Source organism: Lissotriton vulgaris, chromosome 6 (assembly GCF_964263255.1).
Source record: "Lissotriton vulgaris chromosome 6, aLisVul1.2, whole genome shotgun sequence".
Classification (NCBI taxonomy): Eukaryota; Metazoa; Chordata; class Amphibia; order Caudata; family Salamandridae; genus Lissotriton; species Lissotriton vulgaris.
In genome coordinates this window covers 930,305,943-930,325,210 of record NC_141694.1, presented here as the reverse complement: position 1 = coordinate 930,325,210, position 19,268 = coordinate 930,305,943, and the positions used below count along the sequence as shown (strand labels likewise).

General features: G+C 49.0%; 1 protein-coding gene across 1 annotated transcript in view; it reads right to left on the bottom strand.

The window, feature by feature from the left end:
- The window catches only part of DZANK1 (double zinc ribbon and ankyrin repeat domains 1), a 1,079,146-nt gene that overhangs the window by 859,851 nt on the left and 200,027 nt on the right, over positions 1-19,268 (bottom strand). The window contains exon 6 of the mRNA XM_086926915.1: positions 18,823-18,947. Within this exon, the coding sequence (XP_086783041.1) occupies positions 18,823-18,947 (125 nt within the window). The remainder of the gene's footprint in view (positions 1-18,822; positions 18,948-19,268) is intronic.

Genomic DNA, 19,268 nt, shown 5'->3' with positions numbered 1-19,268 from the left:
TGCGCCAGATTGTTAATTTAAACTGGCACATTTTGAATAGTAATTTAGAGGAAAACGAGAAAATGCCCAAACCGATTTTTGCCCATAGAAGAAACAAGAATTTAAAAGACCATGTCACTTGCTCTAGATTCATTGAGGGCATCCCATTTTTGCAAAAAACTATTGATGGCTGTTCGCCGATCACAGGCACATACAAATGTAGTACCTGTAAAGCTTGCAATATGGCAATTGTTGGCACGAGTTTCACATATGGAGTAGTGTCTGTCCTGTAACTCCAGTTCTGTAGTAGGGGTATCTCTGTTATAGTCATAATCTAGTGAATAGTCCCGCCCATGTGCGTGGACCCCGGCAATCAAAAATAATCTCTTAAGTTGTCAAAAAATTGCAGAACTGCAAAGACACTTAAGAGAGAATTTAAAGACAAATAATGCAGCCTATATCCACAGGCTACACTGTCCAGTACTTCAACTAGAAATTCCACCAAAAAAACACCACACATACAACACAGTCTGCCCAGTTTCTCCATAGAGAAACTTGCCTGTACCAGTAAAAGCCTCTGGAATGATAGAGAGGAAGGCATGGACAGACAAGCCCCATAGGCTGTCATTATGTGGCTTAAATAGGATACTGTGCCTTTAAGAGAACTTTCCAGAACTTCTCCCAGTATCCCAGAATGCACAGCAGGTCCCTTTTACTTTCAGTTCTTTTTGAAGGCGTAACACGCCAGGCCTGTAGCATTCCTTACATGAATAACTTTCTCCCCCGGGGAGGCGGGAGGGCGCTTATGACTATAACAGAGATACCCCTACTACAGAACTGGAGTTACAGGACAGAAACTACTCCTTCTGTAGTAGGGGATCTCTGTGTATAGTCATAATCTAGTGAATAGAATGGCAAGCCCATCCCCACACCAAAGCGGCGGTGGAGAGAATAAAAGTAACACCACTACTGTGCGAACAGATTTCGCAGCGAAGCCTGCCCAACCTGAGCGTCTGTCCTGGCATCAGTGTCCAGACAGTAATGCTTAGCAAAGGTATGAACCGACTTCCAAGTGGCTGCCTTGCAGATTTCTGCAATAGGAACGTTACGGAGCAAGGCTGTAGTGGCAGCTTTGCCCCTGGTGGAATGAGCCTTAGGCTTACCTCCTAAGGTCTTATTAGCTTTTTGATAACACAACTGTATGCAGGACACAATCCACCTAGAAATGGACTGCTTAGAGGTAGCAAGACCCGTCCTGACCGATCCATAATTGATAAACAATTGGTCTGACCTACGAATATCTTTGGTTTTATCCAGATAAAATTTCAACACCCTCCTAACATCCAGGGAATGTAGAGACCTTTCCGCTGGAGATGAAGGATTTTGAAAAAACGTAGGCAAAGTTATGGTCTGGTTGACATAAAAATCAGAAATAACCTTGGGAAGAAATTTAGGGTGAGTACGCATAACAACCTTAGCAGCATGAAATACAGTATAAGGTTCTTGGCAACACAATGCCTGAATTTCACTCACCCTGCGGGCCGATGTAATGGCCACGAGGAACGCCGCCTTCCAGGACAGGTGCTGCAACGAAGCCTTATGAATAGGTTCAAAAGGCTCCTTCATCAACCTGGACAGCACCACATTCAATTCCCATGAAGGCGAAGGGAGCCTGACAGGAAGGAATACTTTCTTCAAGCCTTCCAGAAAATCTTTGATCACAGGGATCTGGAAAAAGGAAGTCTGTGAAGGGCATTTCCTGTAGGCAGTCAATGCAGCGAGATGAACCTTAATGGAGTGAACATTAAGTCCAGACTGCGCCAAATGTAGAAGGTAAGGAAGGATGACATCTTCCTTGCACGTCGTTGGGTCATAGTTCTTGGACTTGCACCAGATACAGAACCTTTTCCACTTGTAAGCATAGGAAGTCCGAGTGGAAGGCCTCTTAGACTCCTTCAGTATGTCCATGCAATCTTCAGGTAGATTTAAATGGCCATATTGCACTCAGGAGCCATGCCGCCAAACTCAAAGACGAGAGGTTGGGGTGCAACATCTGCCCCCCGAACTTCGTGAGACGGTCCAGCCTGCACGGCAGCCGTATGTGAGGAAGGAGAGACCGGTGAAGCAGGTCCGTGAACCACCACTGCCTGGGCCATTCCGGGGCAATGAGTATCATCCTCGCCCTGAACCTGGCCAACTTGATGAGTACCGCCGGAATCAGGGGAATGGGTGAAAAAGCGTACAGAAAGCTGTTCGACCAGTCGATCCATAGCGCATTCCCTAGCGTCCCCTGCTGGTAGTACCTGGAGGCGAAGTCTCGGCATTTGCTGTTTTCGGCAGTGGCGAACAGATCTACATCTGGAGTCCCCCACCTTGCGAAGACTTCTCCTAGTACTTCGTCGTTTATGACCCATTCGTGGTTTTCCTGAATCAGTATGCTCAGTGCGTCCGCCTGAACATTCTGCACACCTGGTAGATGGGTAGCCGTTATCGTCAGTCCTCTGGCCAGAAGCCAGTACCAGATCGCCTGCGCCTCCTGTGACAGAGTGCGTGATCTCGAACCCCCCCTGCTTGTTGAGGTAATACATTGTGGTCGTATTGTCCGTCTGTACAAGCAGAGATTTGGTCTGGAAGGACGGATGAGAGGCCTTCAGTGCCAAGTGAACAGCTCTGAGTTCCAGGAAATTGATGTGATACGTATTTATTTATTTATTTATTTAAACATTTGTAAAGCGCTACAAAGTCCCTTGGGCATCTCGGCGCTGATATCTGCTAAATTCAGCCCTAAAGGAGGATCTACTTATTGGTCAAATAACCAAGTTTTGAGTTGTTTTCGAAAGGACCACAAAGAGGGACTGTTCTTTATGATTAGCGGCAAGGAGTTCCAGAGCTTGGGTGCGGAAACAAGAAATCTTCTGTCACCCCATGAGACCAGTTTGGTACGGGGTACTTCCAGCTGGAAGAGATCAGAGGACCGCAGGGACCTAGCGGGCCGGTAGGGGATGAGTTGTTGAGTCAGAAAGGCTGGTCCCTGGTTGTGCAGTGCCTTATAGACAATGCACAGAGCCTTAAACTTAGCTCTGTTCCTAATGGAGAGCCAATGCAACTCTCTGATAGTGCTCGAGACTGATTGGAATTTGGGGATGTTACCCAACAGTCGGGCAGCGGCATTTTGAATAGTCTGCAGCTTGTTGAGGACTCTCTCTTGGGCATTCAAGAATAGAGCATTACAATAGTCCAAGGTAGATAAGACCAAGGACGTGATCAAGGTTTTGCCAGCTGAAGTAGGGAGAAAAGGGAGGATTTTTTTGATGATTCGTAGTTTATAAAATGCGGAGGAGGCAATCTGATTTGCATGAGGAAGAAAAGTAAGCCTGTCATCAACCATGACACCCAGGTTCCTCACCTTGCTGACTGGGGTGGGCGGTGAACCCATGGACTGTGGCCACCAGCGGGAAGACCAATCTGGGGATAAGTGTCCAAAGATGACCACCTCGGACTTATCCGAGTTCAATTTGAGGCAGTTGGCGGCCATCCAACTTCCTATAGCCTGCATGCCCAGATTGAAGTTATCAGCCACTTTTTGTCCGTCATTTCTGATGGCCAAGACCAACTGGGTATCGTCAGCATAGGAAGTAAGGCTCATCCCATGAGCTCTGATGGTATTGGCAAGGTCCGACACGTATATATTAAAAAGTGTCGGACTCAGGGATGAGCCTTGGGGGACTCCGCATGGCAGGGACAGGGTAGTAGATTGAAAAGGCCCTATGGTGACCACCTGAGTCCTTCCGGCAAGGAAGGATGCCAGTAGGGTCTTAGCCTTATGCTTAATCCCCAGATCTTCGACACGGTCGATCACAATAGCATGATCGACCGTGTCGAATGCTGCTGAAAGGTCCAACAATATCAAGATCGCAGTGCCACCCGCATCACGAATGATTCGGATATCCTCTGTGGCCTTGATCAGGGCCGTCTCCGTCCCATGATGTTGGCGAAAACCAAACTGAGAATCATCCAATAAATGATGGAGTTCTATAAAGGCTGACAGTTGGGCATTTAAGGCCTTTTCGACAACTTTGGCCAATATGGGCAAATTGGCAATCGGTCGATAGTTCTTGAGCTCAATCCTGTCTAAATTTGGTTTTTTCAGCAGTGGCTTCAGTAATGTCTTTTTTAGGTCAGCGGGGTAGACTCCTGTGGTAATCAAAGTATTACATATATTAGTGATGGATGGGAGCAGAACTTCCAAAACTGGTAGCAATACTTTAAAAGGGCATGGGTCAAGGGCAGAGCCTGATTTAATAGGTGACAAAAAATCCCTGACCTGAGTAATAGAGACCTCCTTAAACTGAGATAAAGAGGGACCGATTGTGGAGGGACTCGCCTTCTCAGAAGTAATATTTACAGGCGTTTTTGCGGAGCTAGCAAAGACAGCATAGATGTCATTAACTTTGTCATAAAAGTAGTTGGCCAAAGCATCACAGAACAGTTGGGAGGAGGGAGGTTGGAGGTTGGGTAGACAACCAGCCAATTGTTTAGTTGTCTCAAACAATGCTTTATTTGAATTTTTAGAAAGTTCAATTTTTTCCGAGAAGTACTTCTTCTTGGCATCTAGGATCATATTTTTGTATATGATAACCGAGTGTTTGTAAATTATTTTGGCCTCTTCGGAATAGTGCCTGCGCCAGTTCCTCTCATTCTTCCGACACAACTGCTTCTGTGTCCTTAGTGTATCCGAGAACCAAGGGGCAGATGGGGTTGATCTGTTTCGAGAGCTTTGTTTTGACTGGACCAGACGAGTGGCAGCAGATGCAACCCATTCATTATATTGGGTAATGGCGAGATTAGGATCAAGTGATAAAGTCGGGCTAGTTTTAATCAGAGCTGATTGTAAGCTATTGCTGTCAATATTTTTCCAATCCAAGAAGGTCTGACGGTTATTATCATTCTCCATAGCTATTCCTGAGGCATGGCTGGTTAAAGTGGCCGTTATAACAAAGTGATCTGACCATATAATGGGGAAAATTGCAGAAACCTGAAGGTTGTTTAGATTGGAAAAAATACCATCCAGAATATGGCCTCCTTCATGAGTTGGGGCTTTCACTAGTTGGGAAAGCCCGAATGTGGTTAGGCATGCCTGGAGGGCGACTGTGTCACTATCTTCAGTTTTGTCGAAGTGAAAATTGAAGTCGCCTAGTATGGTTAATGAACCATCCAAGGCAGATACTTCAAGAATGTGACTGATGTCAGAAATGAAAGCCGACCTTTGTCCTGGAGGACGGTAAAGAAGGATACCTTTAAAATTTATGGAGGGAGTAAGTTTGATAGAGAATTGAAGAGCCTCGCAAGACAGAAGCGGTATCTCATCAATTCTGACCGCATATGTGTCCCGTGCAATTATGGCTATACCTCCCCCTCTCTTACGTTGTCTATCCAATCTATGGATTGAGAACCCATGGGGAACAGCAATAACCAAGTCCGGTTCAGAAGCATTGTCCAACCAGGTCTCAGTTAAAAACAAAATGTCTAGTTGTTTTTCTTCCATGAGCTCAGCTATCTCATGTCGATGTTTACCCAGTGACCGGACATTAATGAGGGCCATAAGATAGTCACAACGAGTCTTATTGTGTTTCCGGTGAGGGAGGGTGTGATAGGTTGCTATGAAAGCATCACAGTTTGAACATTGATGAGCATTTCCCACCAATGAATGCGGGTCAAATGTGGAACATAGGGGATCTTGTGACGGTCGGTAGCTCCTAAGTTGGCTGGAGGTATATGTTCTCAAGGATGGTAATGGAAAAGGGCCAGGGGACATGGCCCTGGGCCCGGATCCGGCGCGGACGGGCGCAGACGGGCTTGCCTTAGGCGCGCCTTCGGCGCGCCGTCGGCGCGCCCGCTGCGCGGACGGGACGACCCTTGACCTAAATACATCCCAATAGGTGGGAGGAGGGTGGGAGGTTCTGCGATCTCCAACGCGAGCCTTCCCCGGCCCAAGATGGCGGCTCCAGTTACTGGGGGAAGTGACCAGCGCCTAGCAACAGCGGCGCTGCGTCACCCACGAAGAGTGTCCTAGCGATGTAAATCTCGCTAAGGTAGGGGCTATAATTAAAATCGCCACCTATTAAAATATATACAAATGTTAAAAAATGTTATTTTTAGTCAATAACCCCAACGCTTCAAAGCAACGCTGGCGAGTCACAGTAGAGCGCAAGGGAGCGCAAGATACCCCCGGCTTTCCGCCTCAAGGGTGAGTTCAGCAAATGTCCTCACAGCTAGTGAAACGCCCTTAAGTACCTGGGAGGGCGGGAGGTGCTGCGATCTCCAACGCGAGCCTTCCCCGGCCCAAGATGGCGGCTCCAGTTACTGGGGGAAGTGACCAGCGCCTAGCAACAGCGGCGCTGCGTCACCCACGAAGAGTGTCCTAGCGATGTAAATCTCGCTAAGGTAGGGGCTATAATTAAAATCGCCACCTATTAAAATATATATAAATGTTAAAAAATGTTATTTTTAGTCAATAACCCCAACGCTTCAAAGCAACGCTGGCGAGTCACAGTAGAGCGCAAGGGAGCGCAAGATACCCCCGGCTTTCCGCCTCAAGGGTGAGTTCAGCAAATGTCCTCACAGCTAGTGAAACGCCCTTAAGTACCTGGGAGGGCGGGAGGTGCTGCGATCTCCAACGCGAGCCTTCCCCGGCCCAAGATGGCGGCTCCAGTTACTGGGGGAAGTGACCAGCGCCTAGCAACAGCGGCGCTGCGTCACCCACGAAGAGTGTCCTAGCGATGTAAATCTCGCTAAGGTAGGGGCTATAATTAAAATCGCCACCTATTAAAATATATACAAATGTTAAAAAATGTTATTTTTAGTCAATAACCCCAACGCTTCAAAGCAACGCTGGCGAGTCACAGTAGAGCGCAAGGGAGCGCAAGATACCCCCGGCTTTCCGCCTCAAGGGTGAGTTCAGCAAATGTCCTCACAGCTAGTGAAACGCCATTAAGTACCTGGGAGGGCGGGAGGTGCTGCGATCTCCAACGCGAGCCTTCCCCAGCCCAAGATGGCGGCTCCAGTTACTGGGGGAAGTGACCAGCGCCTAGCAACAGCGGCGCTGCGTCACCCACGAAGAGTGTCCTAGCGATGTAAATCTCGCTAAGGTAGGGGCTATAATTAAAATCGCCACCTATTAAAATATATACAAATGTTAAAAAATGTTATTTTTAGTCAATAACCCCAACGCTTCAAAGCAACGCTGGCGAGTCACAGTAGAGCGCAAGGGAGCGCAAGATACCCCCGGCTTTCCACCTCAAGGGTGAGTTCAGCAAATGTCCTCACAGCTAGTGAAACGCCCTTAAGTACCTGGGAGGGCGGGAGGTGCTGCGATCTCCAACGCGAGCCTTCCCCGGCCCAAGATGGCGGCTCCAGTTACTGGGGGAAGTGACCAGCGCCTAGCAACAGCGGCGCTGCGTCACCCACGAAGAGTGTCCTAGCGATGTAAATCTCGCTAAGGTAGGGGCTATAATTAAAATCGCCACCTATTAAAATATATAAAATTGTTAAAAAATGTTATTTTTAGTCAATAACCCCAACGCTTCAAAGCAACGCTGGCGAGTCACAGTAGAGCGCAAGGGAGCGCAAGATACCCCCGGCTTTCCGCCTCAAGGGTGAGTTCAGCAAATGTCCTCACAGCTAGTGAAACGCCCTTAAGTACCTGGGAGGGCGGGAGGTGCTGCGATCTCCAACGCGAGCCTTCCCCGGCCCAAGATGGCGGCTCCAGTTACTGGGGGAAGTGACCAGCGCCTAGCAACAGCGGCGCTGCGTCACCCACGAAGAGTGTCCTAGCGATGTAAATCTCGCTAAGGTAGGGGCTATAATTAAAATCGCCACCTATTAAAATATATACAAATGTTAAAAAATGTTATTTTTAGTCAATAACCCCAACGCTTCAAAGCAACGCTGGCGAGTCACAGTAGAGCGCAAGGGAGGGCAAGATACCCCCGGCTTTCCGCCTCAAGGGTGAGTTCAGCAAATGTCCTCACAGCTAGTGAAACGCCCTTAAGTACCTGGGAGGGCAGGAGGTGCTGCGATCTCCAACGCGAGCCTTCCCCGGCCCAAGATGGCGGCTCCAGTTACTGGGGGAAGTGACCAGCGCCTAGCAACAGCGGCGCTGCGTCACCCACGAAGAGTGTCCTAGCGATGTAAATCTCGCTAAGGTAGGGGCTATAATTAAAATCGCCACCTATTAAAATATATACAAATGTTAAAAAATGTTATTTTTAGTCAATAACCCCAACGCTTCAAAGCAACGCTGGCGAGTCACAGTAGAGCGCAAGGGAGCGCAAGATACCCCCGGCTTTCCGCCTCAAGGGTGACTCCATCGGGGACCACGTTCCTTGAATCTGTAAGTTTCCGGAGTGCGCCCCCCAGCCGTGGAGGGAGGCATCCGTCACGATAGTCTGCGTGGGAATGTCCTTGTGGAAGGGAACCCCTCTGAGGAGATTCTCCGCCGAACACCACCACTTCAGAGACTGAAGAGCATGCAGAGACAGTTATATCTTGTCGTCCCAAGATCCTCTCCTCTGATCCCACTGGTCCTCCAAGCACTCTTGCAAAGGTCTCATGTGCAGTCATGCGTGTGGCGTTAGGAAGATACAAGAGGCCATCGATCCCAGTAGAGAAGACACTGTCCTCACTGTTGTAGATGGAGTGGTCATAAGAGCCTGAGCCTTCCGAAGGAGCGATAAGCGTCGCTCCTCCGAAGGAGACACGCTTGCTGACAGCGTATTGATGGAGGCTCCCAAGTACTGTATGCATTGCATCGGAGTCGGGACAGACTTGGACATGTTGATGTGCAACCCCAGCTTGTTCAAGAGAACGCACGTCTTCTGGAAGTGTGCTCGAGCTTCCGAGAAGGAAGAGGCCTTGATCAACCAATCGTCCAGGTACGGGTAGACGAACACCTTGTTCTTCCTCAGGTGTGCTGCTACCACCGCCATGCACTTTGAGAATGTTCTCGGCGCAGACTTCAGTCCGAATGGGAGTACTGTGTATTGATAATGATTGGCGCCGACTTGGAATCGCAGGAACTTCCTGTGTTTGTGTGTAATGGGCACATGGAAGTACGCATCCTGTAGGTCTATAGCACATAGCCAGTCTCCCTGTTGCAACGGAGGATAAATCTGATGCAATGACAGCATGCAAAACTTTTCTCTGCGAATCCACTTGTTTGCCTGCCGTAAGTCTAGAATGGGCCTGAACTCGTTCTAGTCCTTCTTGCGAACGAGGAAGAACCGGGTGTACAGACCTCTTCCTCTCTGAGACAGAGGAACGTCTTCTATCGCCCTTTTCCTTAACAGGATATCTGCCTCCGCCTGAAGCTTGTGCAGTTGAAACTGCGAGCTGACCGGCGGAATTGCTGGAGGCGGGCTGGTGAACCGAAGACTGTATCCATTTTAAACAATATTCAGCACCCACTTGTCCTGAGTAATTTTTCTCCACTCTGCCAGAAAAAATTGAACGCTTCCCCCCACCGAAGTGGGTAACGGATGTAGGGGAAGTAAGCGCTCAGGGCCTAGACCCGGCCGGGCCTTTGGTCGCTGTTGCCGACTGTTGCCTCCTCTGCCTTTCTGGCGCTTCTGGAACGGCCTTCGGAACTGCTGCTGTTGTTGCTGCTGCTGTCTCGAAGGTTGGCCACGCCCTCTGCCCTGTCCGCCGAACCGCCTCTGGAATGGTCGGTATGACTTCTTTGTCTCTTTGGGCTTCTCCAGGCCCATAGCCGTAAGTGTCTCAGCCTCAGCCTTCATGCAGGGCATTTTCGTCATCCGCATGTTTCCCGAACAGAGTCTCGCCAGAGAATGGCAAATTGGCAACCCTCTGTTGGGCGTCAGGTTTTAGCGACGTGAGGCGGAGCCAAGCGTGTCGTCTCTGGTTAATCCCATGGCAAAAGCCATGCGCCGCCAGGAGGGAAGAATCGGCCGCAGCACTGATGACCTGATTCGCCACCAACATCCCCTCGTTTCGCACCTCCTGGAAATCTTCTCTTTTGTCGCGAGGCAGGTGTTCCACAAACTGCTGGAGGGATTCCCAGAGTGCGCGGTCGTAGCGCCCCAACAGGGCCGTAGCACTCGCCGCCTTCATAGACGTAGCCGCCGTCCCACAAACTTTCCTCCCAGCAAAACCCATCCACCTAGATTCTTTATCTGGTGGGACCGTGGATGACGGAGTGGTGGTATGTTGTTTACGAGCTGCCGTCACTATCACAGAGTCTGGAGGGGGTTCCACCCTTAGAAAGGCCGGATACGAATCGGGAGCCCGGTACTTTTTCTGTAGTCTGGAAGGGACCGCCTTAGTCACCGCCGGGGTGAGAAAAAGGTCCATGGCCGGACCAGTGGCAGTAATGGTCGAGACAGATGTTTTTGGTGCAGCGTCTCGAAAATTACTGACGCCTTGGGAGTGGGTACCGTCAACGAGATGCCCAACTTAGCTGCACCCCTTAACAGGACGTCGTGAAAGGACACCAGATCGTCCACCGGTGATACTCTTGTCTCCGGTGACTCCGACAGAGACGGGGAGTAGTCCCTGGTCCCTGATGACCTCGTAAGGGAACGAGACCTGTGCCTCCTGTGGCGTCGTCTCGATCTTGTGGATGACCTGTTGCGTGATCGTTCCCTCCTCCTGGAACGAGAATGCGATCTCCCAGTCCGTGGACGTTCCGCAGGTTTCCGTGGAGGTGTTCTCCGTGGCTTATCCTGAGGTTTCGGTTTTGGCGTCCCCTTAGGTGGTGTTGGAAGGGGAGGCAGTGACGCCCATCTTGGTGGAGGAACGGGGGGTGTCTCCGACCGAGGGACGGGCCCACGAGGCGGAAGTGGTTGTGGTTGTCCTGAGGGAGGAAGTGGCGGAAGTGGAGGGTTGATGGGAGGATCCTCCTTAGGTACAGGGGGAGGCGGAGCCTTTGGCCGAGGTGGTGTATAAACCACTGAGTACACCGAGCCCGGTGACTTCTTCGGGGGAGGGGACTGGGAACCAGCCCCTCCAGCAGGTGATCGCCGTCTCCGGCACCCTCCACCAGAACCAGCGTGACTTCTGGCGCCAGAACTCCTTCTGCGCCGCTTAGGAGAGTTGGAACAACTCCTAGACGCCGACCTCTTCCTTCTCGACGCCGAGCGTCGTGTCTCCGGCGTCGAATGTCGTCTCCGCGTCTCCGGCGTCGATCGCCGCCTCCGCGAAGTCGAACGCTTCTTCCTCGATGCCGAACGCCGCCTCCGCGACGTCGAATGTTCAGTCCTCGACGACGAACGTCGGCTCTTCCTTGAGGCCGACCGCTTCTTCGAGGTTCTCGACGTCGAGGATCCCCTCGACGCCGATCGTCTTCTCGACGCCGATCGTCTTCTCGACCGCGAACGGCGGTGTCGCCTCGACGGCGAGCGCCGACGCCTGTCATACCTTCTTCGGCGTCGATGGCTCAACGCTGACTTTGACGCCGACGACGACGAAGCCGTCGACTGGGATCTCAACGGAGGCCTACCCAGGCCCTTCGACGTCGATCTTTCCCGTTGTCTCGACCCGGAGCCCCGGGGAGATGGTGAACACACCGTCGTCATCCCTCTCGACGTCGTCCTCGATGCAATCGACGCCGACGGAGACTGGGACCGTTTGCTGGTCTTCCTGCCTCTGGGGAGCCCCCCAGAGGCCTCAGCAGAGGCAGAGGGAGCCTTCCCAGCCTGCCCAGACCCACCTGCAGCCTGCAGTCGTCTGTCCTCTAGGCCTTGAAGCCTAATCTTCAGCCTTTCCCTCAGGGTCCTTGCTGAAAGGTTCTTACAGATGTCACACTCTTCAGGGACATGTGCTTCAGGAAGGCAGATGATGCAGACCTCGTGTGGATCAGTCTTGGCCTTCTTCCTCCCACAAACTGGGCATTTGTCGAAAAGAGCAGGCATTTTAGAGCCCTAAAAAGCCTGAACAAACACACAGGAGTGAAGGGAAAGCACCAAGACACAAACTGAAACACTTTTAAATCACAAAGTGCACAAAAATCCAGTAAACCCTTAAAAAAGGGAGAGCTCAATGCCAGGGTCCTGTTAGCAGGAGCCGGAAAAAAGAACTGAAAGTAAAAGGGACCTGCTGTGCATTCTGGGATACTGGGAGAAGTTCTGGAAAGTTCTCTTAAAGGCACAGTATCCTATTTAAGCCACATAATGACAGCCTACGGGGCTTGTTTGTCCATGCCTTCCTCTCTATCATTCCAGAGGCTTTTACTGGTACAGGCAAGTTTCTCTATGGAGAAACTGGGCAGACTATGTTGTATGTGTGGTGTTTTTTTGGTGGAATTTCTAGTTGAAGTACTGGACAGTGTAGCCTGTGGATATAGGCTGCATTATTTGTCTTTAAATTCTCTCTTAAGTGTCTTTGCAGTTCTGCAATTTTTTGACAATTTAAGAGATTATTTTTGATTGCCGGGGTCCACGCACATGGGCGGGACTATTCACTAGATTATGACTATACACAGAGATCCCCTACTACAGAACAGGGGTATACCATCCGCCCCCGCATGATTTCTAACTGCAAAACCAAAAATTGTATTTATCTTTTGGTCTGAGCTTGCGGCCTAGGATATGTGGGCGAGACAGCTAGATCATTCTGTACCCGTTTAACTGAACATCGTTCAGCTATCCATACTTCCAAAGTAAATGCCCCTCTAGTTAGACACTATCTTGACTACCAACATAAACCAAATGACATACGTTGGTTCATTATTGAAAATCTGGAAAGTGACATCTACAACAAAACAGAAGACTACCGGAAAAAACGTGAGGTTTTTTGGATCTTCACTCTGGCAGCAAATACCAAAGGATTAAATAATGATATCCAGTAGGAGAATGCAATTAAATATAATACCAGATAAATGGGCCCTCGGGTGCATTATGACAATTGCTGATTTTGTCTTTAGCGTTTTTTTTGTCTCTCGCCCTGGTCATTGGAACCTTCCATGGAAATGTTACTATTATTTTCCATCGTCCCTCGTTTTTTAATAGTTTTTCTTTTCATTAGCTGTTTCATTTTTTTCTATTTCCATCATTTGCTCTTTTTCGTTACTGGGATTCCACATTGGTAGTTTTTCAATCCAGTCGATATCTACATTACTTGGTAATGAGATGATTGTATTTTTTTCATTTCCATTAACCTTGGACGCCATTCCTGTTGAAAACCCCTTTTTTTATTCTTAACGTAATACTCTGTATGGCCTTGATCTATAGCGGTCATTGTTCTAGTTTTTCTTAACCTCACCAAGACCCCACACGCGATCTCTAGTCACGTCATTTCCGTACACGTGATCTCCTGTCACGTCATTGCCGTACGCCCGAAGATTACATCGGGTTTAAAAACCACGCACTCGCCAACTCTGAACGTTTATTCCAGGCCGTTCATTTCGGGAGGGCCGTTCACGCGGAGCGCCTAGTAAGTACATCAGTATTTTCAGCAGTGGGCGCTTTATTTTTATATGTACGGGTTGCGGCTGAGCTTCGGTGAGGCTTCCATTCGATTCCTGTAACTTAGAGACTTGCAGTATTTTCTTCAGTCACGGTGCACGTTAGATATTCAGTTGCACCTTACCTATTACATAGCTAACTTACCACAGCTCCAGCGACCCCTTTTGGATTAGGAGAGCATATTAAATCCCCTTTTAATACGTCGACCGTAACATTGTTCCCAGTGGACAGTCAAGTTACAATCAAGTTTTTTTTGGTACTTTCTTACAGATCATCACAAGTAGGTGGTCCTGACGCTAGTGCCCTCACTACAAATCAGCCAACAATTTATCCTCGTCATGAGCACAACGCCACCGTGCAGCATGATGAGCCGAGCTCGTCACAAGCACCATGGCGCTTCGCGCGCCCCCTCCCCCCAGCGCCGTGGGGGAATTAGCCCTGCGATTAAGGTGCTATGAATATCATGACTATGGGAGATTTAAATAAAGAGGGTTGGTCTGGTAGGCAGAGAAAAGCCAACAAGGCAGACAAGTAGACTTTGACTGTTGCTACTGCACAACCCTGTTGTGCCAGGGAAAGAGAGAAACTGAGATTATCAGACAAATGGGCTTGTAAGGGATCAATCGATTTCTCGCCACACCATGTCACAAACCTGGCCCACCTACCGGAATAGACAGATACAGTAGAGTGTCTTCTGGCCGATAAAATAACATCCACTACATCCGGCAAAAGAGAGAAAGAGCGCAGGTTGCCCCGTTCAATCTCCAAGCATGAAGGGGCAGGCTCTGGAAGTGAGGGTGAAGAACCTGTCCCTGTGACCGCAAGAGGAGGTCTGCCCTGAGAGGGAGAAAGAGCAGAGGGTGCAATGAGAGGTAAAGTAGGTCTGCATACCACACCCTTCTTGGCCAGTCCAGGGTGATCAATATTACTTGGGCCCGGTCTTGGCAAATTTTCCTCAGAACTCAAGGAATCAAGGGTATGTGAGGAAATGCGTAAAGAAGCTCAGAGCCCCAATCTAACTGAAACGCGTACTCGAACGCTCCCCGCATTGGATATTGGAGACTAAAGAAAAAACGGCAGTGTGCTTTCTCGTGAGTGGCAAACAAGTCCAACCGAGGGAACCTCTACTTATTGAAAATGTGATGGATGCCTCCAGATGGAGACGCCACTCGTGATCGGCCGAGTGCTGCCGACTGAGACTGTCTGCGCGCACATTCAGCACTCCGGTCAGATGATTCACAATCACACAAATCCAATGGTCTAAGCCCAGGACCAAAATCGCAGAGTCTCTCTATCCAACCTTATTCTTCCCTGTTTGTTAATGTACCACATCGCGGTAGTGTTGTCCGTCGGGACATGAACTGACTGACTGTAAGGGGAAGGGAAGAAAGGCCTTGAGAGCTAAACGTATTGCCAGCAACTCTCGAAGATTGATGTAAACAATCTTTCCACTGGAGAACAAAGGCCTTTGACCTCAAGATCCCCCAGATGAGCTCCCTACCCTAGAGTGGAGGCATCCGTTATCACTGTGGCCACCGGAGAAAGAGGTTGAAACAGCTGCCCTTGAGACAGGTTGTCCGAAACACTGCACCATAACAGCTCTGCTGCAGTGTCTCTAGAGATCCTGATGACCTCCTTGAGATATCCGTTGTGTTGAAGCCACTGCCTGCTGAGGCACCACTGGAGTGCCCTCATGGGTCAGCGTGCATGGTTGACCAACAGTATGCAGGAAACGAACAGACCGAGCAGGTATAATACATTCAGGACTGGAACAGCCGCTCCATTTTGAAAAAGTGGAATAAAGCCTGGATGTCTAGAATACTCTGAGGAGGCGAGAAAGCATGACTCACATTAATGTTCAGTACTGCTCCTATGAACAGGTTGCACTGAGAGGAACCCAGGTGAAATTTGGGTACAACAGGCGCGTTGTTACCCGCAGGTGTTGCAGCACCATCTCTGGTGACTTTGCCTTGAGCAGCCAGTCATCCAGATAGGGAAAAACAGGATTCCCAGATCATCTGAGATGCACTGCTACCACCAACTTCACCTTCGTGAAGACCCATGGAGCAGATGTAAGACCGAATGGAAGGACAGCAAACTGGTAGTGTTGAGATTCCACAGTAAAACAGAGATACTTCTGATGCAACTTCAGGATGGGAATGTGAAAATACACATCCTGTAAAATCGATGAACACCATCCAATCTTTCTGCTGCAGCACCAGAAGAACCTGAGATAGGGTCAACATCTTGAATTTCTCCTGTTTGGGGTCAAAATTTCAAGATCCTGAGGTCTAACATCAATCTTAATCGCCCGCCCCTTCAGGGGATCAGGAAATACCGGGAGTAGCATCCTTGACCCCTTTCCTGCTCTGGAATAACCTCTATCACACCTTTCTGTAGCAAAGACAAAATCTCCTGTTGCAGGAGCAACAGATAGTCCTCCGAGCACCAGCCCTGGCGAGGGGGGAAAGAAGGGGGTAACTCCTGGAAAGGAAGGGCGTATCCATTTTCTACGAGATCCAAAACCCAGAGATCTGATGTAACAGATCTCTAATTTCGTAGAAAATTTGACACCGGACCTCCTACGGATTTTAGGGTCATACTGGCTTAAGAAAACACTTTTTTAGCTGGTTGCTACATCCTCGAGGATTCCCTATCTCGAGGCGTGGATGGGAAAGAGCCTGTAGATTGCTTAGTAGAGCATGATGCCTGAACTACTAAGCTCTCATAGGATGGGTTTTCAGATACGAAAGCCAGATCCCCAGGTGCTACTTTGTATCTTCTTACAACCGATCTGGACACAGACGGGGCAGTCATAGGCTTCTGCCATACCTCTAAAATGGGCTCACTTAAAGCCTCATTAAAGGGAAGCAGAGGCTCCGTTACAGATAAAAGAGAGTGAAGAACTTCCGTCAGGATGTTGGACTAAAGCTCTGCGAGGTAACTGCAAGTCCAGCAGAGCAGCTGCCTTACTTATAATTGAGTGGTAAGAAGAAACCTCCTGTGATGGAATGTCTTTCAAAGAAGAGAGTTCCCACTCTAGAGATGTATCCACACCACTAGCCTCCTGCAGTCCCTCAAATGCTTGCTTAATATCAATAATTCCCCCTCTTCAGCCTCTTCCTGCTGCTCCTGGAATTCTTCCCCCTCCAGCAGTCTCTGCGCCTCCCTTCGGGATCTCATCCTGGGTACCGGAATCAGAGGCGCCAGTGAATGCGGGACAGCATAGATGGAGGCTCCACAGCATTAGCGGAGGGAACTGGGTGAGGCAGAGTCGGCGCCAGACAGGAGCTGGGCGGCGCTGGAGGAAACTCCAACTGCACTCTTCCCTCGAGGGAATCCAGTCGTTGATATCCTTGGTGTCGGGAGAGGCTAACTTCCAGGGGTCATCGGCATGAAAGGCATGAACGGTGCCTGAGCAAAATGAGATGGCAAACCTCCAAGGTTGAAGGAAACCAGTCCCATGGGGCCAACAGGGTTAGCTGCCCTGGCAAACATGTTGTACATCACAATCAAGAAATGCAAAGGATCCATACCTGGAGCCGGAAAGGGCGGGTACAGATCCAGTGCCACTAGTTCAGAAACAGCCTGAGGAAGTTGCTTGACTGGCACCGGTTGCGGTTCCGCAACAAAGAAGTCAAGGATGGAGCGGCTGAAGGCGAAGGCGTCGCTTCTCTTGGCACCGGAGAGTGTGCCGGAGTCACCTAAGGTTAAGGGGAAGGTGAGACTTCATCCTTTCTGTGACGCTGGAGTACCGGGGACCCCGACCTCAGTGACTTACTTTTAGACGAACGACGTCTGGATCCATGACGTCGCGTATTCTTGTATGTGCTTGGCGACTTCGAAGTGGTCCGACGAGAAGCACCAATGGCAATCATCAAGAGGGTCAGAGATGGACATATGACCCCACATTTCCTACAAGGCTTGAAACCAGATTATTTCTGAGCAGATATGTCACAGCTACAATTTCAGGAGGAACCTGCAACAATGAAACTCTCAGAAATGGAGAGCCCTGGAAAAACTGTTATGCGTCAATTGCGTGGAAAAAAGGGAACTGACTTCACCACGCCAACAAGGTCTTCTTATTGCTCCAATGACATTGTGCGGGGTCGCGAGCAGGGTTGTTCCATTGTGACGTCATTGTTGATGTGGGGGAGCTATGGAGAAAAGTTTCCGTGGAATGCGAGGAATCCACAGGCAGATGTAGCCATCAGAAATTATTCTTCCTCACAGCAGCTTCCAAGTTAGCTCATGCACCGCCTCGCTGGCCCACCAATTCAGTCACATGTGCAGGGTGAGCCAACACATATTAACAGCTTCACTGAAAGGGACAGTCAGTTATTGTCTGGGGTCCACAATCAAGCTGAAGGAGAGCTAGCATAAGGGACTGGTTCAACGACTTAGAGGAAACAACCAGTCACACGGCATCTGCAATACACACCAATAGCGGAGAAGTGTGGCTCAATGGTTAGAAGAGGCAGACGATGAAGCATAGGTCAGACCCGGGACCAGGGTTCAATTCCCGATGCAGCAGGGTCTTGAGCCCAAAATGTCCACGGACTTGATAATTCTCGCTTCGGTGCCTGCTCGAATCACGGGTTCACACTCTGCAACTCTGGGCAATAACTTGCTTAATCTCCACTGTGGCCCCCCGCAGCGGGATGCCTGGCTTTCACCTTGGGGGTGCCCAGTATGGGTTATCTCACAGGGAAAAACCAGGACGGGTTCCCAAAGCAAGCGCTTAGAGACCGTTGGTGATAATGCGCTATATAAATATAAATTACAATTACAATTACAATAGCCTTCAGTTGCAGAAAAGCCCATAATGCACTACATCTACACAGCCTTTAACATATGGTGGTTCCTCCTGTCCCATAAACACTGAAGACACAGTCATATCTCGGGCCAACTGAAGCAGCAAAGATGAGGATTTGAAGCTCTTATTAGGGAAAATTAACTAGCAGCAGAGTGAGGCTACAAGCAATGGATTTTGATCGGCTAAATTAAATTCTCACAGATTTTCAATTTCATGCTTTTTTCAGGATTATGCATTTTTTCAAAGTAATAAATATATTTCTGATGTACAGCATTCATGATAAGACATTGCAATAAAAGTGTTCGAGGTATTCACTAAGGACTATCAAAATATATAGAAAGAATGAAAAATCATCATGCCCACTTGATGCGAAGTATCATAATGCAATACCCTGTGCCAACTAGGAACTCTGTTTCATATTATTTTCACCTGTCCCTAGGATGGACTGGCCTGCTAATTATTGTCTAAGACGCACACTGATTCTTTAAATCTCAAATGCTGGTCAATATATCTCAGGATTTCACCAAAAGTATTCACTAAGTCACTTACCTGTGATCTCTGGGTCTGTGGTGCAGAAGCTGGTATCTCCAAGTGCGCCGGTGTGCCAAGGCGACTGTTCATGAAACGTGGTCCTTTGAAAGACCGATGACTTGCCCTTCCTTCAATCTCTAGATCTAAAATTAAAAGTAAATGCCTCAGTCAGGCATCTCTTTCTAGAAGAAAAACATTTGTAGGACACAAAGCTGATTCCGGCAGTTTTTTTAATTCACTGAATCAAACTGGATTTTGCTCCCCTCTAAAAGAACTAGAATAGCGTGTCTCATTTTGTTAGCCTACTTTCAAGACACAGAAGGCTGAGTTGCGCCTGTGACATTCTATTTTGTTGTACGACTGCAATAGGATTTTTGGCAGAAAACATTTCTGCTTGTGTTCATATTATTAAGATACAGAAAGAAAAAAGGAGAAAAAAGAAGATGTTAACAAACTGGTAACAG